Source organism: Heteronotia binoei, chromosome 5, assembly GCF_032191835.1.
Source record: "Heteronotia binoei isolate CCM8104 ecotype False Entrance Well chromosome 5, APGP_CSIRO_Hbin_v1, whole genome shotgun sequence".
Taxonomy (NCBI): domain Eukaryota; kingdom Metazoa; phylum Chordata; class Lepidosauria; order Squamata; family Gekkonidae; genus Heteronotia; species Heteronotia binoei.
The window spans coordinates 26,076,373-26,101,152 of record NC_083227.1 but is presented as its reverse complement, the minus strand read 5'-3'; the positions used below and the strand labels follow the sequence as shown (position 1 = coordinate 26,101,152).

Genomic DNA, 24,780 nt, shown 5'->3' with positions numbered 1-24,780 from the left:
ATGGAAACAAAGGTCTCTGAGGCAGAAGGAGCTCTGTCAGAAGGAAGTCAAAGGATGCAGGCCCAGGAGTGTGCCCAAGATGCCGTGTCAAGTGGTAAGCAGTGTTCCCTCTAAGCTGAGTTAGTGTGAGCTAGCACAGTTCTTTGGCTTCCAACTAACACATTTTTGTCTTTGCTCAGGAAAAATGGCCCCAGAGCAAACTAATGTATGCAGTAGCTCACAACTTTAATGCTCACAAACTAGAATTTTTGCTCACAAGACTCCACAGCTTAGAAGGAGTATTGGTGGTAAGGGTGCCTCTTGCCTAGATGGAGTAGATAGTGAAGTTGTCAGGACAGGAGAAACGGGGAATACTTTTGCAGACTACATAGAGTAGCATTCTGAGACATGGTGCCATAGGATGTGGTGGTGACCATTCCACTTTAAGGAGGAGTAGACAGAATAATGGAAGGCAACTCCGTTCTTTATGTTAATTAAAATATGCATATCTCACCTTCCTTCCATTAGAGGGTTTCAGGGTGGCTCAAAGAAAAAAGAAGGAAAGGAAGTCAAATCTGAGTGCAGCTATTAGCTATGGTGGATAAATGAAATGTATGTACATACATACTGTGGCTAATAGCCACTGATGGACCTCTGCTCCATATTTTTATCCCATCCTCTCTTGAAGCTGTCTATGCTTGCAGCCGCCACCACCTCCTATGGCACTGAATTCCACATGTTAATCACCCTTTGGGTGAAGAAGGACTTCCTTTTATCCGTTTTAACCTGACTGCTCAGCAATTTCATTGAATGCCCACGAGTTCTTGTATTGTGAGAAAGGGAGAAAAGTACTTCTTTCTCTACTTTCTCCATCCCATGCATAATCTTGTAAACCTCTATCATGTCACCCCGCAGTTGACGTTTCTCCAAGCTAAAGAGCCCCAAGCGTTTTAACTTTTCTTCATAGGGAAAGTGTTCCAAACCCTTTAATCATTCTAATTGCTCTTTTCTGGACTTTTTCCAATGCTATAATATCCTTTTTGAGGTGTAGTGACCAGAATTGCACACAGTATTCCAAATGAGACCACACCATCAATTTACACAGGGTCATTATGATACTGGCTGATACTGGCTGATTTGTTTTCAATTTCCTTCCTAATACTTCCCAGCATGGCGTTGGCCTTTTTTTATTGTAATCGCACACTATCGACATTTTCAGTGAGTTATCTACCACGACCCCAAGATCTCTCTCTTGGTCAGTCTCTGCCAGTTCACACCCCATCAACTTGTATTTGGAGCTGGGATTCTTGGCCTCAATGTGCATTACTTTGCATTTGGCCACATTGAACATCATCTGCCACGTTGACGCCCACTCACCCAGCCTCAACAGATCCCTTTGGAGTTCCTCACAATCCTCTCTGGTTCTCACCACCCTGAACAATTTAGTGTCATCTGCAAACTTGGCCACTTCACTGCTTACTCCCAACTCCAAATCATTAATGAACAGGTTAAAGAGCATGGGACCCAGTACTGAGCCCTGCGGCACCCCACTGCTTACCGTCCTCCACTGCGAAGACTGCCCATTTATACACAATCTCTGCTTCCTATTAATTAGCCAGTTTTTGATCCACAAGAGGTCCTGTCCTTTTACTGCATGACTCTTGAGTTTACTAAGGAGCCTTTGATGAGGAACTTTATCAAAAGCTTTCTGGAAGTCAAGGTAAACAACATCTAGTGGGTCTCCTTTGTCCACATGTTTGTTCACCCCCTCAAAGAAATGTAACAGGTTAGTGAGGCAAGATCTTCCCTTACAGAACCCATTCTGAGTCTTCCTCAATAACTCGTGTTCATCAATGTGCCTACTCATTCTGTCCTTGATAATGGTTTCTACCAACTTTCCCGGTATTGAAGTCAGACTGACTGGCCTGTAATTTCCCAGATCTCCTCTGGAATCCTTTTTAAAGATGGGGGTGACATTTGCTACCTTCCAGTCCTCAGGAACGGAGGCAGATTTCAATGAAAAATTACATATTTTTGTCAAAAGATCCACAAGTTCAACTTTGAGTTCTTTCAGAACTCTTGGTTGTATGCCATCCGGATCTGGTGACTTATTAGTTTTTAATTCGTCTATCAGTTGTAGGACCTCCTCTCTTGTCACCTCAATCTGACTCAGGTCTTTCAACACCCCTTCCAAAATAAGTGGTTCTGGAGCAGGCAAACACTTCTCATCTTCCACAGTGAAGATGGAGGCAAAAATTGCATTCAGCTTCTCAGCCATTTTCCTATCCTCCTTCAGTAATCCTTTGACCCCTTGGTCATCCAAGGGCCCCACTGCCTCCCTGGCTGGTTTCCTGCTTCTAATATATTTGAAGAAATTTTTATTGTTGGTCTTTATGTTTTTTGCAATATGCTCTTCATAGTCCCTTTTTGCCTGCCTGATCACAGTCTTGCATTTGATTTGCCACAGCCTGTGTTCCCTTTTATTAATTTCACTTGGACTAGCTTTCCACCACTTAAAGGAGTCCTTCTTACCTTTTACAGCTTCCATTATTTTGTTTGTTAACCATGCAGGCCTTTTCTTATACCTGTTTGTGCCTTTCCTAACTTGTGGTATATATTTTATCTGAGCTTCTAGGATTGTAGTTTTAAATAGCCCCCAAGCTTCCCCAAGAGTTTTGACTGCATTTACCTTTCCTTTCAGTTTCCTCTTCATATGCCTCCTCATCTCTGAGAATTTACCCCCTTTAAAGTTCAATGCGTTTGTGCTGGTCTTTTGGGGCAACTCCTTATTTATACAAATAGTGAAATCAATAATGTTATGGTCACTGCTCCCAAGCAGTGCGATCACTTTTACATCTCTCACCAAGTCTTGGGCATTCCTTAGGACCAAATCCAGGATCGCCTCACCCCTGGTAGGTTCTGTGACCATCTGCTCCATAGCACAGTCATTGAGAGCATCTAGAAACCCAATCTCTTTCTCTCAACCTGAACTACCCAATCAATCTGCGGATAGTTAAAATCACCTATGACGACACAGTTTTTACGTCTAGCCACCATCTTTAATCCTTCCATCATATTATAATCGTCCTCTATCTTTTGATTTGGTGGGCAATAACAAACTCCCATAGTTAAATTTCCTTTTGGGCTCTCTATTTCGACCCCAAAGCATTTCTAGAAGGGAATCTAATTCTCTGACCTCAGTCTTACTGGACTGTATAACCCCCTGACATACAGAGCCACCCCACCTCCAACTCTTCCCTCCCTATCCTTCTGATATAACTTATATCCAGGAATCACCGTGTCCCACTGATTCTCCTCATTCCACCAAGTCTCTGAAATTCCCACAATGTCTATGTGGATAAATGGAATGGTTAGTCCTTGGATGGGATGGGAGACCACCAAAGGAATCCAGGGTTGCTATGCAGAGGCAGGCAACGGCAAACCACCCCTGAATGTCTCTTACCTTGAATAACTGTGGCGTCACCATAAGTATGCCTTGATAGCACTTTACAAACACACAAACAGCATGTTCTAGAGTAGTATCCCCCTGAAAATCTATTGCTTGGGGCCAATTATTTGGGATCCAAACCATGCTTAAAGGCTTTTCAGGGGCATGTAGTAGGCCACAGTCAGAAAAAGTATAATGGACTAGGAATACCAGGCCATGGCCTGCCTCTCCATGAAGTTTGAGGGTGGAGCATGGGTGTCTCATCCAGCCAAATACCTGGATAGGAAGTCAGGGCATCTGCTGGAGGTCCCTTCCAACTCTATTAAGAGAAGGAATAAAAACCCATTGGCAGCACCCTAGAGCAGCAGTGGCCAAACTTGCTTAATGTAAGAGCCACATAGAATAAATGTCAGATGTCTGAGAGCCTCAAGGCATGAACATGCGATGTTTGAGAACTGCAAGACAAGAAGGAACGAAGGCAAATATATGGGGGAGGGAGAGGTGGAAAGAAAGGAACTTTAACTTTAAATGTATTCTCCAAACTGCAGGCTGGTTTTTAAAGAGATAAATGCTTTCTCCAAGCTGGCCAATGGGGTGGTGGGGACTTCAAGAGCCACACAATATGTGTGAAAGAGCCACGTGTGGCTTCTGAGCCAGAGTTTGGCCACCCCTGCCCTAGAGTTTCTAGAGCCCTGGCTGATGCGCTAAAATCAAATCTAGGTTTGGGCTGGATGTGATGGTGATTTGTTGTGCAATGTGATTTCTGGTCCTCTCTTTTTCTCTTGTTGGTCCGGACTCCAGATGGGTGGGAAGGCCCAGCAGGTGAGAGAATGGTATGCCTTGGGTTTTGGTCTGATCCAGCAGGGATGACGTAACCTTTTCAGCTCCAGGTTTCACAGGGCACATTTCAAGCATCACAGAATTCTGAAATGTACTGGCAGCATTTATAACTCCCTGAAGCTCACAGGTACCTGATGATTCTCCTCCACCTCTCCTACAGTTTACTAGAAGTCATTACAAATTTTCTTGAGTGTAAAGAAGACAGGGTTTCACATTCCTAGGAATAGGGATGCAGGAAGTTGAACTCAAAGAAGCAAATAAAATAGGAACTTGAGGTTAAAATTCATCCTTTTAATTTGTCTCCCTTGCAGACAGTAAAGAGATGTCAAGCAATCACCTTTGCAAAGGACTGGAAATGACAACTCGACATGTGGTCCAGGTAGGGAGGATTAATGGAGGATAGTCAGGCTCCACCCTCCGTTCTCAGGGAGGCTTTTGCTTCTCCTGTCTGAGGAACAGGGCCGGATCTACATGGGTTTTTTGGGGGGTAGGGCAAAATTAAAAAATGATGCCCCCTTATGGGTCCATTCTATCTTATGTGCCCATAGAATAGAATGGACTCCATACCCAATTTTGCACCCTCACCGTGGCAGCGCCTGGGGCAACCACCCCCTCTGCTCCCTCCAGATCCAGCTCTGCTGAGGAAGAGAGGCTTTGAACTCCACTCTCTTTATGCATATGTGATAGGCTTGCCAATCACTAGGTCCCAGCAGGGGTTCTTCCACTTTCCCAGGCTCCTTCCTGCCCCCAATCAACTGACCGGCGGAGAGGGAGGGAAGCCCCCGAAGCCACCATGTGACTTTTCACCTCTGGAGGCTTCCGTCTCTGATTGGAAAGGCTTCCTCTTGGGATGGTGTGTCTGTGTTACTTTGAAGAACTTGGCTGCAACTCGTGAATAGAGAGGCCAATCCCTCGCTTCAGAGTCCCCAGAAATGGGGGAGGAGAGGGAAGGAAATGTCTGCTGGGCACTTCATTATTCCCTATGTGGAGATCGATTCTCATAGGGTATAATGGGGAATTGATCTGGAGGTTTCGGGGGCTCTGGGCGGCCTGTTTTTTGAGGTAGAGGCACCAATTTTCAGTATAGCATCTAGTGCTTTCTCCCAAAATACCCCCCAAGTTTCAAAACTATTGGACCAGGGGGTCCAATTCTATGAGCCCCAAAAGAAGGTGCCCCTATCCTTCATTATTTCCTATGGGAGGAAGGCATTTAAAAAGGTGCGCACTGCAGTTCCTTTAAATGTGATGGCCAGAACTCCCTTGGAGTTCAATTATGCTTGTCATACCCTTGCTCCTGGCTCTGCTCCCAATGTCTCCTGGCTCCACCCCCAAAGTCCCCAGATATTTCTTGAATTGGACTTGGCAACCCTAATATGTGACATCCTGCACTCTCCCAGAATGCTCCTGTTGAAAGTGTCATTTCTGCTAGGCATGATCTCTGAGGAGGGAATCTGCTTTTTATTTCAGTCTCCATTTTCCTTTGAGGAGGTGGGTGTGTATTTCACTGAGGCTGAATGGGCCCTGTTGGATCCGGGCCAAAGAGCTCTCTACAGGGAAGTCATGCTGGAGAATTATGGGAGCATGGCCTTTCTGGGTAAGGATCATTCATAGTTGCCAAAAGTGCAAATTGTTGCCATTTGTCAAGTTTTGCACAATTTTAATCAATAATTGCCTCGCAGGATTTAGTGGAGTAGATTTATTGCATGATAATAGACAGGTACAGTGAACAAGACTTCACTTGCTGAAACTGAGGCTCAAGGCCTCAGTTCCCCCAGATATAAGCTTGGGTTCACCTGCTATACATTCAAACTGTTAAGCACCAAACACTACAAATTGCAGTCCCCTGCATTCCCCCTACAAACATTCCTCGCAACATTGGCAAGAAAGAAACAAAGTACATTTTCTGAGAGTCTGATAACACAGGATGACCTTGGTGCCATCGTGTTCTCCTTCTCAGAGCAGAAGTGGTTACTTGGTAGGTACAGACATAACAGGCAGAATCATGCAGAAATACAACAATGTAAGGTTACATCAAGGTTACATCAAGTCACATAACAATCCTGAGACTGAATAACATGGCAAGAGGCACTCGCGACACCATTGAGATGATGTATGAATCAAAATACTGAACAGCAGCATATGTTTGTGAGGTCTGCCTAGCTACTTGGCCACCACTGGGGACCTGAAGGAGTTGAGGTGGCAGTGAAAGTAATGTTCAGCATGTCTGTGTAGAGTGATACAAGCCACCCTGCTGATTCAGAGGCAACCGAGGCCAGAGTTGTGGCCATCCCCCAAACAAGAGAGGGTGTCCTGGCCTGAGGCCGAGGCGTGACTGAGGGGCCCTCAGAAAGATTCTGGAAATGGCCAGATCCCAGTTTCTCAGTTGCCATCATTTAGAGCATGCCCTTTCCCCTGGATGGGAGTACAGCCATCTGCTCTGACTCTGATTTGGTATAGATCCATCTCCCTTGTATGGGTTCACACTGTGCACTTTGATCTTGACCATGCTTCCATCCTTCCACAATAATTTTTCCTCTTCCTTGGATTTCCTTCCTTCCCTATATGAGAATTCTTTCTCTCTCTCTTCCAAAGAAGCCAAGAATGTAAGACAGACTACGGCAGAGACAGACAAAGGCCTTGCATCTGAAGAATGGCTGCAGAGTTTCTCCGGTAGATCTCAAGAGATTATTTCATTCCTAAATGAACTAGCTGCAAGCAGTGTTCCCTCTAAGCTGAATTAGCGTGAGCAAGCTCACAGATTTTTAGCCTCCAGCTCACACATTTTTATCTTAGCTTAGGAAAATTGACCCCAGAGCACAATAATTTATGCAGTAGCTCACAACTTTAATGCCAGTAGCTCACAGCTTTGATACAAAATTGTTGCTCATAAGACTCTGCAGCTTAGAGGGAACATTGGCTGGAAGTAGGTATCTTTCATGGTTTTGTCAAGGGAAAGAACAAGGAATAACCATGGGACCTTTCCTGTTCATAGAATCATAGAGTTGGAAGGGACCTCCAGGGTCATCTAGTTTGCTGGAATTATCGTCTGCTAAGTAAGGAGGGAAGGGAGGCCTTCAGGGGCCTGGGAGCTGGGGGCTCAGAGGCTCTTTCTAGGGCTTAGTTTATCTGTGGCTGTTGAGCATTATCCTTAAATACTGGATATTCTGGGGAGGGAGTTTACAAAGAACAGCCCCACTGGGCCAGAGGCACATCATTCCTTTCCTACAGTGCTCTCCAGGATGCCTTTGGGCCTTACTATGAAGCGGGATGGGTGCTTTCTTTGGAGCTCTTCCTTGCAGTGGTAGCCTTTTGGGTTTCCTTTTGGCACATGCCAGAAGTGTTGAGCAGTTGTATGAAGTGTCCTGGAGAATTTTGGTTACCCGGGGATTTCATCTTATATATATATATATATATGAACTATAAGAACTGTAGAATATGAACATTCCAAACTCTGAAGACTTTTTAAGAAGTCATGGAACCCCAGGAGGTCACTATTCTTATCATTGATACAGCATCTGAGTGTTTTTGTGCTCATCTTTACAAATGTATGGTTGGATATATTTTTGAATAGAATTAATTTGTATTTTTTCACTGATATAATTCATTTCTTATTATACCGGTAGTTCATATAGTCTTTGTATCCAGTTTCGTGCACAGTTGTTTGTTTTCTGCCAGTGTTCTCACTGTGTGTTCCTTGCTCTGACACAACAAGAGGGCCTGGCAGGGATAAAGTGTGGCCAGTGGCTCAGTTTGGAAGTAAGGAAGATCAGGTGGAGAAATTGCACACCCATTCATGAGCATGGCCTGACTGGTGCCTTGGCATCTTGTGTGGGTGCTGACTGAAACTCTTTTCTTTATTCCAGCTGCAGATCTAGAGGAGACAGCTGGAGGATTCCAGGGGTTCTCCTTGGAAAAAATAAAGAATGAGGATGCTGACGAACACTTGGGAGGTACAGATGGACAGAGGCAGGAGAGAAGAAACACAGGTAAGAGGCAGGATCAGCCCATCCCTTCCCAGTCCAAGAAGAAGGGTCAATCAAAAAATGAAGGAACAAAGACCTCCATCCTAAACAGAGAATCTACTCCAGGGCAGGGCTTTTTTTGTAGCAGAAACTCCTTTGCATATTAGGCTACACCCTGCTTATGTAGCCAGTCCTCCTACCCCTTATAGTAGGCCCTGTACTAAAAGTCCTGCAAGTTCATGGACGATTGGCTACATCAGAGGTTTGTGGTCTAATATGCAAAGGAGTTCCTGCTACAAAAAAGCCCTGCTTCAGGGGAAATGATTATGGAAGTGTGGCCTTTGCAAAGACTTTCAGTCAGAGAATGAACACAAATTGCCTTAGGAGAGAAACCATGCTTGCAGTGCGCAAAGAGCTTCAGTTGGAAAGAGCCCTCAAGTCACGTCAAAAAAATAATACAGGCATGGAGCCATAGAAATAGAGTCCAAACCAAGCATCTCTAATGTAGGAGACTTAATATACTTTACAATGTATATTATTGTACTCATCATTGTACAGCAGGAAGAAGCCACTGAAATATTTGGCGTGTGTATGGCACTTCAGGTACAGATCAGACTTTCTTCTTGGGTTCTAACAAGATCGCTCTCTTTATTCCCCCAGGGGATGATCAGAGGAATGAGGAAGATGAGGACTTGGATCATCTATCAACAAATATAGTCAAGAATGAAGACATGAGGGGAAACTTGGTGAATGAAGTTGAACTGAACAGGCAGAAAGGCAGCCACATGGTGAAGAAGAGAGACAAACCCAGTTTTTGCCAAGGTGGGATTTTCCATGAAGTAATTCACATGGTGGAGGAAACATACAAGTGCTTGGAGTGTGGAATGAACTTATCAGATCAGTCCCAATATAATGCCCATTTACAAATGCACAGTGGTAAGAAGGCCCATCAATGCTTGGAATGTGGAGAGACCATGATTTGCAGAGCAGAGTTCCTTAGACATCAAAGAACTCATACAGGGAACAAACCTTATAGCTGCTCAATCTGTAGCAAGAGCTTCTCTGAGAAATCAGACCTTGTTCAACACCAGAGAATTCACTCAGGAGAAAACCTATTTATCTGCTCAGAATCTGGAATGGCATGCTCTGATAGAGGAAAACGTAATATAAAGCACAATATAATGAAGGCACATAAATGCTTTTGGTGTGGAAAACACTTCAGATCCAGATCACAACTCCTTGTGCACCAAAGGATCCACAGAGGAGAGAAACCTTTTGAATGCTCAGAGTGTGGAATGAAATTCAGTCAGCGTGGCCATCTTCAGCAGCATCAAAGAAACCACAAAGGGGAGAAGCCTTTTGAATGCACAGATTGTGGAAAGAAATTCAGTCGGAGGGGCACTCTTCAACAGCATCAAAGGATCCACACAGGGGAAAAGCCTTTTGCATGTTTAGAGTGTGGCGTGAGATTCAGTCAGCGTAGCAATCTTAAACAGCATCAAAGAACCCACACAGGGGAGAAACCTTTTGAATGCTCAGAGTGTGGAAAGAGATTCAGTCAGAGTGGCACTCTTCAACAGCATCAAAGAATCCACACAGGGGAGAAACCTTTTGAATGCTCAGAATGTGGAAAGAGATTCAGTCGGAGTGACGCTCTTCAAAGTCACCTGAGAAACCACACAGGGGAGAAGCCTTTTGAATGCTTAGAGTGTGGGAAGAGATTCAGTCACAGTGGTGCTCTTCAAATTCACCTAACAACTCACACAGGAGAGAAACCCTATGAATGCTCAGAGTGTTGGAAGAGATTCAGTCAGCTTGGTCATCTTCAACAGCATCAAAGGACCCACATAGGAGAGAAGCCTTTTGAATGCTCAGAGTGTGGGAAGAGTTTCAGTCAGCTTGGCAATCTTCAGCAGCATCAAAGAACCCATATAGGGGAGAAGCCTTTTGAATGCTCAGAGTGTGGGAAGAAATTCACTCAACTTCGCAATCTTCAAGAGCATCAAAGAACCCACACAGGGGAGAAACCTTTTGAATGCTCAGAATGTGGTAAGAGATTTATTCGGAGTGGCGCTCTTCAACAGCATCAAAGAACCCACTCAGGAGAAAAGCCTTTTGAATGTTCAGAGTGTGGAATTAAATTCAGTCAGCGTGGCCATCTTCAACGACATCAAATAATCCATATAGGGGAGAAGCCTTTTGAATGCTCAGAGTGTGGAAAGAGGTTCAGCCAGTGTGGCAATCTTCAACAGCATCAAAGAACTCACAAAGGGGAGAAGCCTTTTGAATGCTCTGAGTGTGCAAAGAGATTCAGTAGGAGTGGCAATCTTCAACGGCATCAGAGAATCCACACAGGAGAGAAGCCTTTTGAATGCTCAGACTGTGGAAAGAAATTCAGACACAGTTGTAGTCTCCGAGAACATCAAAGAACTCATGCAGGAGAGAAACCTTTTGAATGTTCAGAGGGTGGAGAGACATTCAGATTGAGTTACAGTCTTCTGGAGCATCAAAGAACCCACACAGAGGAGAAACCTTTTAAATGCTCAGAGTGTGGAAAGAGATTCAGGTTGAATCGCAATCTTCAGGAGCATCAAAGAATCCACACAGGGGAGAAACCGTTTGAATGCTCAGAGTGTGGAAAGAGATTTAGTCACAGTGGCAATCTTCAGCAGCATCAGAGAACCCACACAGGGGAGAAACCTTTTGAATGCTCCGAGTGTGCAAAGAGATTTAGTCGGAGTAATGCTCTTCAAAACCATCTAAGAACCCATACAGGGGAGAAGCCTTTTGAATGCTCAGAGTGTGGGAAGAGATTCAGTCAGAGTGGCACTCTTCAGCGGCATCAAAGAAATCACACAAGGGAAGGACATGCAACTTCTTAGCCCAGAGATGTCGAACTCATTTGTCACAAGGATCTGACATAAATGTCACACGTGTATCATAAAATGTAATGCCTGGCACCAGAGATACAAACTTTAGAAAAGACACAGGCAAACTCAATTAATAATGTAATTTTTTACTCAAAATAGAAACATTAATAGTATTTTCTTTATTTAACTGTCTTTGATCACTGACACCTCTTGCTCTGGATTATAGAAGCAAAATCTGGAGTCAGTATCTGTGCTGTAGCAATCTTGAGTATGCTATTCAGGTGTGTACCTTTAAGCTGAGAACGTACTTTTGATTTATGGGCATTTATTACGGAATAGAGCTGTTCACAGACATACACTGTCGCAAACATTGGCATAATTTCAGGAGCAAAAGCCTTATGTTGGGGGTAATTTGGATCCCAAAACTCATAACATTTGCTAATGCCAACTTCAGAAAGCTTATCCTTTACAGCATCACACTGTTCCCCCACCTACCTGTGAGTTATGCCATTTTTTCTGACTCACTATGGGTAACCTTCCTTGAGTGTGCCTCCCACCTTAGAGAAACTTTTCCTGTCCATCCCACTCCCTGGCTCAAATAGTCCTCTTCCCTCTCTGAAAGTACAGTTCCTCACTACACTAGATCAGCTATTTTTCCCTCTGTGATCTCATGGTGCTGTGGTTCGAGCATGGAACTAACAACTGGGAAATCCAGATTCATAAGCCCCATTCTACCGTGGAAGTTGCTGGGTGACTTTGGGACAGTCAGTCTTTCAGCCTAACAGTTGTGAGGACAAAAATAAAGATGAGGAGAATGATAGTTGAGGCAGCGGGCATCCTACACTATCGGGCATTCTACTCCATTGGCTGGCCGTATGCTTTACTACCCCTCTGTCATAATGTTAAATTACCTTTGCTGTGTCTGATTCTTAGAACGTAGGACTGATTCATAGTCCAGACATGTACCGGCTGATTCTTAGACTGTACAACATGTGCCAACTAGGATTGCCAAGTCCTCTTCAAGCGGGGGACATTCGCATGCACTCAGTGCGTGCACGCAATGAAATGATGTCACCCGGAAGTGACATCATCAAAATGGTGGCACGCATGTGGGTTGCTCTAGGCATTTCCGGGAAAACTCTATGGTCCCCCCCAACGCTCTAGCCATTTGGGAGGTTAAAACTCTATGGAACCTATTGTACCATAGAGTTTTACCTCCCAAATGGCTAGAGCATCTGGGAAAACAATAGTTTCCCCAGAAATGCCTAGAGCGACCCTGCGTGTGTGCCACCATTTTAATGACGTCACTTCCGGGTGACATCATGCTGGCTACACAGCAGGAGGTTCCCCCCACCAGCCCAATGTGGGCCGGCGGCTTGGGACCTCCGGGGCGGGGGATTCCCCGCCTGGACTGGGTGCTTGGCAGCCCTAGTGCCAACTGAGCCACCATAAAAAACTGTCTATGATTGAATTGTCTTTTATTTTATATTGTTTTATAATGTTATCTGCCCTGAGCCCTCCTTGGGATAGGGCAGACTATAAATGACCTAAAATAAATAAATAGTTGGAAATTGCTTTGGGTTCCCATTTGGGGAGAAAAGCAAGGTACAGATGCCTAGAAAATAAGAATGATGCAACAAAAGACTCTTGTTTTAGCCTCCAACTGCACCTCTGCTCTTGCATGCCACCTCTCCAAACACCAACACTCAGCCCCTTCCCTCACCCCAAAAGCTATATTTTTCCTCCCATGACTTTCCAACAAGATGGTTTCCAAATGCCAAGGGTGTCAGACAAGAATGCATTTTATCTCCCTGTCTCTTCAATTGGTATGCAGAACATATCATAAGGAAACCTCTAGTTGTTTTAGATGAAGGTGGAGTAAAAATTGGTGGAAGATCAGCAATTTTAGATATGCATATGACACCACATTGTCAGAAAACACAGAAGACTTGAAATGACTACTGCAGAAGGTTAAAGCAGAAAGTGCCAAAGCAGGATTACAGCTGTACATCAAGACAAAAGTAATGACTTCTGGGGAATTACATAATGTTAAAGTTGACAGATAAGAAGTTGAAAATGTTCAGAGATTTTCTAGTCCTTGGTTCCATTATCAACCAAAAGGAAGACTGCACCCTAGAAGTCAGAAAGAGAAGGCCAGCCCATGAAGGAATTTGAAAAGATCTTTAAGTGTCATGATGTGTTGGTGTCTAAAATGAAATTAATTCATGCCAAATGGGGAACCAAACTAATCCCCATTACTGTGTATGGGTGTGAAAGTTAGACAATGAAGAAAGCTGAAAGGAAGAAAGTAGATTCCTTTGAAATGTGATTGAGGAGTCTTTTTACAAATACGGTGGACTGCCAAAAAAATAAATCAGTGGGTTCTAGATCAAATCAAGCCTGAACTCTCCCTGGAAGCTAAAATGAGGCTATCATACTGTGGCCACATTATTGGAAGTTGTGTCACTGGAAAAGATAACAATGCTAGAAAAAGCTGAAGGCAGCAAGAAGAAGAAGAAAGTAGATGTATACCCCGCCCTTCTCTCTGAATCAGAGTAGCTTACAATCTCCTTTATGTTCTTCCCCCACAACAGACACCCTGTGAGGTGGGTGGGGCTGAGAGGGCTCTGACAGAAACTGCCCTTTCAAGGGCAATTCTTGCAAGAGCTATGGCTAACCCAAGGCCATTGCAGCAACTCCAAGTGGAGGAGTGGGGAATCAAACCTGGTTCTCCCAGATAAGAGTCCGCACACTTAACCACTACACCAAACTGGCTCTTTGGATGAAGACCAAAATAGGAAGGCTAAACATGAGATGGATTGACTCAATAAAAGAAGTCATGTCTACAAGATCTGGGGATGGCTGCTAATGGTAGGACATTTTGGAGAATGTCAAGTTGAAGGGTGACCCAATGTCAGATGTGACTTGATGGCACTTAACACACACATCAAGAGGATAAGAAAGGAAATGGGAATTTGTGTGAATGTTCCTTTCTTCACCAACCAAAGTGTCTTTGAAGCCAAGAGGCTATCTTTATGTAAGAAGAGAATTCCAACAAACTTCTCTCCTCAGTTTGTAAAAACCTCTCTGAATAACAGGAACAGCTACTTGTTTGTGACAAACTAGTGTTTCTGTTTATACAAAGTTAGCTCATTCCTGTGCCAGTTCATGTCATAAATCCTAAACCTGATTCCTACCTGATCATTTCAGCTTAAAGTAAAATAAAACAGGTTGTTGGTTTTGATTTACAGTTACCCTCTTTTGTGCCATTATCAAACTAAGACAAAAAATGGATTTTAGTCAGTCCCTTTGTTGCTTAGGCTGGGTCAGCATGTATCAATATAGATTTAAAACAACTAGGTGGGACAGTCAGAAAAAAAAAGAAAAAGTGCTGCTCAGCAAAGAAAAAGACAAAGAGAATCCTGAGGGTGGGTGTAATCATCATAGCATGTCAAAGACTTTGTCCCATGGGGCACCTGTTTTAAGTAGAAACATAAGATGTCCTTTGAAAAGATGGGTATGGAGTTTATACTGACCGTATGGTGACTTGCCTGCCTGGTGCGAAGGTAGCGGACATTACGCGTGCAGTAGATAGGCTGATAGACAGTGCTGGGGAGGAGCCGGTGGTCGTGATGCATGTTGGCACCAACGATGTGGGGAAATGCAGATGTGAGGTCCTGGAGGAAAAATTTAAGCTGCTAGGCAGGAGACTTAACGCCAGGACCTCCAAGGTAGCCTTCTCAGAAGTGCTACCTGTTCCACATGGAGGGCTGGAGAGACAGGCACAAATTAGAAGTCTCAATGTGTGGATGAGATGATGGTGTAAGGAGGAAAAGTTTAAGTTTGTTAGGCACTGGGATGCTTTCTGGAACAAGCGGGAGCTGTACAAAAAAGACGGTCTCCACTTGTCCCCGGATGGAACCAGGCTGCTGGCGCTTAAAATCAAAAAGGTGGCAGAGCAGTTTTTAAACTAAATCTTGGGGGAAAGCCGACAGGAGAGGAAATGTCTCTGGTTCGGGAAGACTCATCTCAAAGAGATGAAGGGTTAGCTGATACTTTTCTACTGGGTAATGGATCAGAGTTGTCCACTGAGATGGTGACAAACAGAATGGACTGCCTGCCAGAGTCTTGAGGTGGCTAGGGTTCCCAATCCCCCCGCTTTAGCGGGAGACTTCTGGGTTCCCAGCTTAATCTCCCGGTCTTCAAAAATTGAGAAGCGGGGGGGTGGGGGGTGGAGGGGGGGGAGAACATACCTATAGAGCTCCTGTTGTAGAGCTCCTGAGCAGTTTGTAAAATCCCTGCCCCTTTAAGGCTGGGCAGGAAGGAGGAAACAGGAAGGGCTTCGGAGAACGGCCCCTCCCTTCTTTGCTTTCGTTTTCTCAGCAGGCACAGTTCTCCGGAAGAAGACCAAGTAAGTATTTGTGTGTGTGTGTGTGTGTGTGAGAGGGAGGGGGATTCCCTGGTATGGAGGCCCTCCCCCCTCCCTTTAGAAAGCGTGGGGGGGGGAGGGAAATGTCTACTGGGCACTCTATTATTCCCTATGGAGAATGATTCCCATAGGAAATAATAGGGAATTGATCCGTGGGTATTGGGGGCTCTGGGGGGGCTATTTTTTGAGGTAGAGGCACCAGATTTTTAGTATAGCATCTAGTGCCTCTCCCCAAAATACCCCCCAAGTTTCAAAACGATTGGACCAGAGGGTCCAATTCTATGAGCCCCAAAAGATAGTGCCCCTATCCTTAATTATTTCCTATGGAAGAAAGGCATTTAAAAAGGTGAGCTGTCCCTTTAAATGTGATGGCCAGAACTCCCTTGGAGTTCAATTATGCTTGTCACACCCTTGTTCCTGGCTCCACCCCCAGTGTCTCCTGGCTCCACCCCCAAAGTCTCCTGGCTCCGCCCCCAAAGTCCCCAGATTTTTCTTTAATTGGACTTGGCAACCCTAGAGGTGGCAGGAGGAAGGTGGCGGGCCTAGTTTGCCTGAAATTATAGATGTTTGTACACAAATGCTAGAAGTCTTCAAAGCAAAATTGGTGAGTTGGAATGTTTAGTGTTGGGAGAAAACATAGACATTGTGGGAATTTCAGAAACTTGGTGGAATGAGGAGAATCAGTGGGACACGGTGATTCCTGGATATAAGTTATACCGGAAGGATAGGGAGGGAAGGGTTGGAGGTGGGGTGGCTCTGTATGTCAGAGAGGGCATATGGTCCAGTAAGACTGAGGTCAGAGAATTAGACTCCCTTCTAGAAATGCTTTGGGTTGAAATAGAGGGCCAAAAAGGCAATTTAACTATGGGAGTTTGTTATCGCCCACCAAATCAAAAGATAGAGGACGACGATAATATGATGGAAGGCTTAAAGATGGTGGCTAGATGTAAAAACTGTGTCGTCATAGGTGATCTTAACTACCCGCAGATTGATTGAGTCAATATGTGTTCAGGTTGTGAGAAAGAGATTGAGTTTCTAGATGCTCTCAATGACTGTGCTATGGAGCAGATGCTCTCTGAACCTACCAGGGGTGGGGCGATCCTGGATTAGGTCCTAAGTAATGCCCTAGATTTGGTGAGAGATGTAAAAGTAATCGCACAGCTTGGGAGCAGTGACCATAATGTTATTGATTTCACCATTTGTATAAATAGAGAGTTGCTCCAAAAGACCAGCACAACCATGTTTAACTTTAAAAGGGGTAAATTCTCTGAGATGAGGAGGCATGTGAAGAGGAAACTGAAAGGAAAGGTAAACACAGTAAAAACCCTTGGGGAAGCTTGGAGGCTATTTAAAACTACAATCCTAGAAGCTCAGATAAAATATATACCACAAGTTAGTGTAAAGTACTGAGGTCGGCGCAGTAAGAGACCAGAGTCGGAGAGTGATTTCAGCAAGCTTTACTTCAGGAACACCAACACAACTGAGCTCTATTCAAACCTCCTGCTCCTTTATACAATTCTTGCCCCCTTCTGATTGGACCTTAACTATGTACATGGATTGGCTATTTACAGAGGCCTAAGGGCCTATCAGGGTACAGTATGAGCCTAGATGTTGATTGGCTACTTATGTTTCAATCCTTCCCCTGATTGGGCATGCTTAGGCCTTCTCTGGAACCCTGGTGTGGAGTACAAGCTTGGCTTGTTCAGCTTCCCTCCAAAAGTAACAGTTCTCCATTTGAACCTAGGACACAACAGTTAGGAAAGGCACAAACATAAGAGAAGGCCTGCATGGTTAACAAACAAAGTAATGGAAGCTGTAAAAGGTAAGAAGGACTCATTTAAGCGGTGGAAAGCTAGTCCAAGTGAAATTAATAAAAGGGAACACAGGCAGTGGCAAATCAAATGCAAGACTGTAATCAGGTAGGCAAAAAGGGACTATGAGGAGCATATTGCAAAAAACATAAAAACCAACAATAAAAATTTCATCAAATATATTAGAAGCAGGAAATCAGCCAGGGAGGCAGTGGGGCCCTTGGATGACCAAGGGGTCAAAGGATTACTGAAGGAGGATAGGGAAATGGCTGAGAAGCTGAATGAATTTTTTGCCTCCATCTTCACTGTGGAAGATAAGAAGTGTTTGCCTGCTCCAGAACCACTTATATTGGAAGGGGTGTTGAAAGACCTGAGTCAGATTGAGGTGACAAGAGAGGAGGTCCTACAACTGATAGATGAATTAAAAACTAATAAGTCACCAGGTACGGATGGCATACATCCAAGAGTTCTGAACAAACTCAAAGTTGAACTTGTGGATCTTTTGACAAAAATATGTAATCTTTTATTGAAATCTGCCTCCGTTCCTGAGGACTGGAAGGTAGCAAATGTCACCCCCATCTTTAAAAAGGGTTCCAGAGGAGATCCCGGAAACTACAGGTCAGTCAGTCTGACTTCAATACCGGGAAAGTTGGTAGAAACCATTATCAAGAAGAGAATGAGTAGGCACATTGATGAACACGAGTTATTGAGGAAGTCTCAGCATGGGTTCTGTAAGGGAAGATCTTGCCTCACTAACCTATTACATTTCTTTGAGGGGGTGAACAAACATGTGGACAAAGGAGACCCGATACATATTGTTTACCTTGACTTCCAGAAAGCTTTTGATAAAGTTCCTCATCAAAGGCTCCTTAGTAATGGAGTAAAAGAACAGGTCCTCTTGTGGATCAAAAACTGGCTAATTAATAGGATGCAGAGAGTGAGTATAAATGGGCAGTCTTCGCAGTGGAGGATGGTAAGCAAGCAGTGGAGTGCTGCAGGGCTCAGTACTGGGTCCCATGCTCTTTAACTTGTTCATAAATTATTTGGAGTTGAGAGTAGGCAGTGAAGTGGCCAAGTTGCAGATGACACTAAATTGTTCAGGGTGGTAAGAACCAGAGAGGATTGTGAGGCACTCCAAAGGGATCTGTTGAGGCTGGGTGAGTGGGTGTCAACGTGGCAGATGATGTTCAATGTGGCCAAGTGCAAAGTAATGCACATTGGGGCCAAGAATCCCAGCTCCAAATACAAGTTGATGGGGTGTGAACTGGCAGAGACTGATCAAGAGAGAGATCTTGGGGTCGTGGTAGATAACTCACTGAAAATGTCAAGACAGTGTGCGATTGCAATAAAAAAGGTCAACGCCATGCTGGGAATTATTAGGAAGGGAACTGAAAACAAATCAGCCAATATCATAATGCCCCTGTATAAAACGATGGTGCAGTCTCATTTGGAATACTGTGTGCAATTCTGGTCACCGCACCTCAAAAAGGATATTATAGCATTGGAAAAAGTCCAGAAAAGGGCAACTAGAATGATTAAAGGTTTGGAACACTTTCCCTATGAAGAAAGGTTAAAACGCTTGAGGCTCTTTACCTTGGAGAAACGTCGATCGCGGGGTGACATGATAGAGGTTTACAAGATTATGCATGGGATGGAGAAAGTAGTACTTTTCTCCCTTACAATACAAGAACTCATGGACATTCAATAAAATTGCTGAGCAGTCGGGTTAGAACAGATAAAAGGAGGTACTTCTTCACCCAAAGGGTGATTAAACAGCGTCAAACCATACAAATATAACAAAGCGACGATTTCCTTCAGTGAGTGACAAGGTTCTTTTGAGAGTCATCCTCTATGTTAATTCAAAAGATTTTCAATAAGTCCAATGGTCCCGGAAGAGTCTTGAAGAATTGGTCCCAACAACAAGCAGTCAACTATTTATATGGCTTGTTTCACAGAAACTTCCTCAAGATTGGGAACAGCAGCAATGGCAGACATCAATATGAATGCACACAGTAGGAAAAGGTTTACAAATTGGCATGTACTCCAGAGTCTCGGTCTCACACTCTCTTGCATACTGGGAGGATGCATGAAACAAAACAGTGAAGAGCAGGGCTTTTTTTGTAGCAGGAACTCCTTTGCATATTAGACCACACACCCCTGATGTGGCCAGTCCTCTAAGAGCTTGCAGGGCTTTTAGTACAAGGCCTACTGTAAGCTCCAGGAGGACTGGCTATATGAGGGGTGTGTGGCCTAATATGCAAAGGAGTTAGGGTTGCCAATCCCCAGGTGGGGGCAGGGGATCCCCAGATTTTTCTTTTCCTCCCCCCACATCAGGGTCATCAGAAAGCAGGGGGAGGAGAGGGAAATGGGAACCCTGTTATTCCCTATGGAGACTTATTCCCATAGGAAATAATGGATAATTGATCTGCGGGTATCTGGGGCTCGGGGGGGGGGGTGGCTGTTTTTTTAGGTAGAGGCACCACACTTTCAGCATAGCATCCAGTGCCTCTCCAGAAAATACCCCCCAAGTTTCAAAACGATTGGACCAGGGGGTCCAATTCTATGAGCCCCAAAAGAAGGTGCCCCTGTCCTTCATTATTTCCTATAGAAGGAAGGCATTTTAAAAGGTGTGTAGTCCCTTTAAATGTGATGGCCAAAACTCCCTTTGGAGTTCAATTATGCTTGTCACACTCTTGCTCCTGGCTCCACCCCCAAAGTCCCCAGTTATTTCTTGAATGGCACTTGGCAACCCTAAAAGGAGTTCCTGCTACAAAAAAAGCCCTGGTGAACAGCAACATGTCATCTTGACACCTGCCCTGCTACTCCCCCCCACACACCCACACTGGCAGCCTGGGTGGCAGCAGAAGTCATGTTCAGCACGGCCAGGCAAAACAACCCAAGCCACCTGGCTGGCTCATAAGAACATAAGAGAAGCCATGTTGGATCAGGCCAATGGCCCATCCATCCAGTCCAACACTCTGTGTCACACAGTGGCCAATATATATGTACTGTGGCTAATAGCCACTGATGGACCTCTGCTCCATATTTTTATCCAATCCCCTCTTGAAGCTGGCTATGCTTGTAGCCGCCACCACCTCCTGTGGCAGTGAATTCCACATGTTAATCCCCCTCGGGTGAAGAAGTACTTCCTTTTATCTGTTTTAACCTGTCTGCTCAGCAATTTCATTAAATGCCCATGAGTTCTTGTATTGTGAGAAAGGGAGAAAAGTACTTCTTTCTCTACTTTCTCCATCCCATGCATAATCTTGTAAACCTCTATCATGTCACCCCACAGTCGACGTTTCTCCAAGCTCAAGAGTCCTAAGCATTTTAACCTTTTTCCATAGGGAAAGTGTTCCAAACCTTTAATCATTCTAGTTGCTCTTTTCTGCACTTTTTCCAATGCTATAATATCCTTTTTGAGGTGCGGTGGCCAGAATTGTACACAATATTCCAAATGAGACTGCACCATCGATTTATACAGGGGCATTATGATACTGGCTGATTTGTTTTCAATTCCCTTCCTAATAATTCCCAGCATGGCGTTGGCCTTTTTTATTGCAGTCGCACACTGTCTTGACATTTTCAGTAAGTTATTTACCATGACCCCAAGATCTCTGTCTTGGTCAGTCTCTGCCAGTTCACAACCCATCAACTTGTATTTGTAGCTGGGATTCTTGGCCCCAATGTGCATTACATTGCACTTGGCCACATTGAACCTCATCTGCCATGTTGACGCCCACTCACCCAGCCTCAATAGATCCCTTTGGAGTTCCTCACAATCCTCTCTGGTTCTCACCACCCTGAACAATTTAGTGTCATCTGCAAACTTGGCCACTTCACTGCTCACTCCCAACTCCAAATCATTAATGAACAAGTTAAAAAGCATGGGACCTAGGGTTGCCAAGTCCAATTGGGGACTTTGGGGGTGGAGCCAGGAGACTTTGGGGGTGGAGCCAAGATCAAGGCTGTGACAAGCATAATTGAACTCCAAAGGGAGTTCTGGCCATCACATTTAAAGGGACGGCACACCTTTTCAATGCCTTCCTTCCATAGGAAATAATGAAGGATAGGGGCACCTTCTTTTGGGGTTCATAGAATTGAACCCCCTGGTCCAATCGTTTTGAAACTTGGGGGATATTTTGGGGATGGTCACTAGATGCTGCATTGAAAATTTGGTGCCTCTTCCTAAAAAAACAGCCCCCCCAGAGCCCCAGATACCCGTGGATCAATTCTCCATGATTTTCTATGGGAATAAATCTCCACAGGGAATTACAGAGTTCCCAGCAGACATTTCCCTCCCCTCCCCCCGCTTTCTGACGACCCTGAAGCAGGGGGAGGGCCTCCAAACCGGGGGATCCCCTGCCCCCACCTGGGGATTGGCAACCCTAATGGGACCCAGTACTGAGCCCTGCGGCACCTCACTGCTTACTGTCCTCCACTGCGAAGACTGCCCATTTATACTCACTTTCTGCTCACTCTCAGGGCAGCTGTGGCCAGTGTTTGTGGGTTAAAATACTTTGTAATTGTTTTAACACTTTGTTTTAATACTTTGTAATTGTTTTAACCGTGTTTTATAATTATAACTGATGTAATGTGTGTTTTATGTTGTGAGCCGCCCTGAGCCTGCTCCAGCGGGGAGGGCGGGATAGAAATAAAAAATTATTATTATTATTATTATTATTATTATTATTATTATTATTATTATTATTATTATTATTATTATTATTATTATTATTATTATTATAAAAGGGAAGAAAGCCTTCTGGGGCCTGACTCTGAAGCTCCTTCAGGGCAAGAGCTCATGTGTGGCTCTCAAGGTGCTGTGGTGTCCATAAAACACTGGATATTCTGGGGAAAGGGGAGGTTGTTAAGACCTGCCAAGCTGGATGAGGTCAAAGGGCCTTCAGTTCTTTCCTGTCACAGTCACACTGATGCCTTAGAACCCTCCCTTCCCTCCCAGGTACCAATGGGATCTTTCTCTTTATTCCAACAGAGGATGTTCAGAGGAATGAGGAAGGTGAGGAACTTCATCAGCAATCTCCAGATAAAGTTAAGAAGGATGACTTGGAAAGAAACGTTAGCAATCAAGGCAGACCTAAGAGACAGAAAGGCAGCCATGCTGTAGAGAAGAGGGATACACCCATTCCTTGTCGAGATTGGAATTTCCGAAAAATAATTCACAAGGCAGAAGCAACATACAAATGTTTGAAATATAGAATGAACTCAGATGTTAGCCAATATAATAACCCTTTACAAATCCATGCTGAAAAGGAGAGCCATAAACGCTTGGAGTGTGGAAAGAGCTTCCTTTGTAGAGCAGAGATAATTAGACATCAAAAAACACATACAAGAGAGAAACCTTATAGTCATTCACAGTGTGGCAAGAAATCAGATCTTGTTCAACACCAGAGGCTTCATTCGGGAGAGAAGCCATTTATCAGCTCAGAGAGAGGATTGGTGTTCTCTGATGGGAGAAAGCATAACGAACATTTTTCAAAACAAAGTATAATGAAGGCATGCAAATGCACTCAGTGTGGGAAGTACTTCAAGTATAAATCGCAGCTTCTTGTGCACCAAAGAATACACAGAGGGGAAAAACCTTTTGAGTGTTTGGAATGTGGGAAGAGATTCATTCAGAGTTGTGACCTTCAAAGGCATCTAAGAAGCCATACAGGGGAGATACTTTTTGAATGCTCAGTGTATGGAAAGAGATTTAGGCTGAGTGGCAACCTTCAAGAGCATAAAAAAACTCACACAGGGGAGAAACCTTATAAATGCACAGAGTGTGGAAAGAGATTCAGCTGGAGTGGCAATCTTCAACAGCATCAAAGAACCCACACGGGGGAGAAACCTTTTCAGTGTTCAGAGTGTGGAAAGAAATTCAGGTGGAATGGCAATCTTCAACAGCACCAGAGAATCCATACAGGGGAAAAACCTTTTGAGTGCTCAGAGTGCAGAAAGAAATTCAGTCGGAGTGGCAATCTTCAAGAGCATCAAAAAACTCATACAGGGGAGAAACCTTTTGAATGCTCAGAATGTGGAAAGAAATTTGTTTCAAATGGCAAGCTTCAATGGCATCAAAAGACTCACACAGAAGAGAAACCTTTTGGATGCTCAGAGTGTGGAAAGAGATTCAGTAGGAGTCTCCATCTTCAAGAGCATCTAAGAACCCACACAGGAGAGAAGCCTTTTGAATGCTTTGAGTGTGGAAAGAAATTCAGTCAGAATTGCAATCTTCAAAAGCATCTAAGAACTCACAGAGGGGAGAAACCTTTTACATGCTCAGAGTGAGGAAAGAGATTCAGTCACGATTGTAGCCTCCAAGAACATCAAAGAACCCACACAGGGGAGAAACCTTTCGAATGTTCAGTATGTGGAAAGAGATTCAGTCAGCGTGGCAGTCTTCAAAAGCATCTAAGAAGAACCCACGAAAGGAGAAACCAGGTAACTGCTTAGCGCAGGAAACTAGCTTTTCTCTTATTTCATACCTAAAAGATAACCACAGACCATACAAAGCAATGTAAAGAGCATTAGCTTTTAGAGAGTATTGTGCCAGCTAATGTTAAAACAGAAGGCTTTGTGTCATATATTATGAAAAGACTAAAGGACTGGTTTCCTTCCCATATATATGCAGAGTTATAAATAATAGAGAAATAAACACAGAGGAAGAGTTATTAAGAATATTTTCTGCAGAAGATTAATCACAAAATCGGTTTACATCTGGATGCCCATTGGTTCATTACAGAAGCTATTCTGAAGCATTACAAGGCTGGGACTTTTCTTAATTTACATTACAGGATCATGTTATTTGTTGTGATATAATTGTTATCTATTTAATATTTAAACACTATTTAAGCACTATATGTAATGTAATCTTATTATAAAGCATAGTAGCCATACTTCACAGTGATTGTTTTACTTTCTTTTACACTGTGTTCCTAAGTCGTTTGTCTGCTTTAATAAGGGGTGGCTGGCCAAAGGTGTTGCAAGCAAAAGGCAACCCTATGACCACTCTGTTCCCTCTAAGCTGAGTTAGTGTGAGCTAGCTCACAGTTCTTTAGCCTCCGGCTCACACGTTTTGGTCTTAGCTCAGGAAAGATGGCCCCAGAGCAAATTAGTTTATGCAGTAGCTCACAACTTTAATGCCAGTAGCTCACAAAGTAGAATTTTTGCTCACAAGACTCCACAGCATCGAGGGAGCATTGCACTCCACAATACAGTTTCCCTGGCTCCATATGGGCCCCCAGAGAAAAGGCACTGGAAGTGCTCAGTGGTTCAGCAAATGTCACCAACACAACAAGCTGGTTTTAGATGGGGTGAGGGAAGGCTCAAAAGAGAAATGAACACAAAAGGGTGGAAGAAGAGCCTGAGTAAAAGAAGTGCTTAAAAAAGCTGAATTTCTATTGGATGATGAGTACCAATCAGAATGGAGCTTGGG

The 24,780-nt window shown here is 44.1% G+C and overlaps 1 protein-coding gene and 1 pseudogene across 1 annotated transcript; both read left to right on the top strand.

The window, feature by feature from the left end:
- On the top strand, window positions 1–11,111 carry LOC132571875 (zinc finger protein 345-like). The gene is made up of 3 exons (XM_060238666.1): window positions 1–94; window positions 8,131–8,253; window positions 8,890–11,111. The coding sequence occupies exons 1-3, from the start codon at window positions 1–3 to the stop codon at window positions 11,109–11,111; spliced, it is 2,439 nt and encodes an 812-aa protein (XP_060094649.1).
- Window positions 11,112–22,338: 11,227 nt separating this feature from the next.
- On the top strand, window positions 22,339–24,133 carry LOC132571322 (oocyte zinc finger protein XlCOF6.1-like; annotated as a pseudogene).
- The last annotated feature ends 647 nt before the right edge of the window (window positions 24,134–24,780 follow it).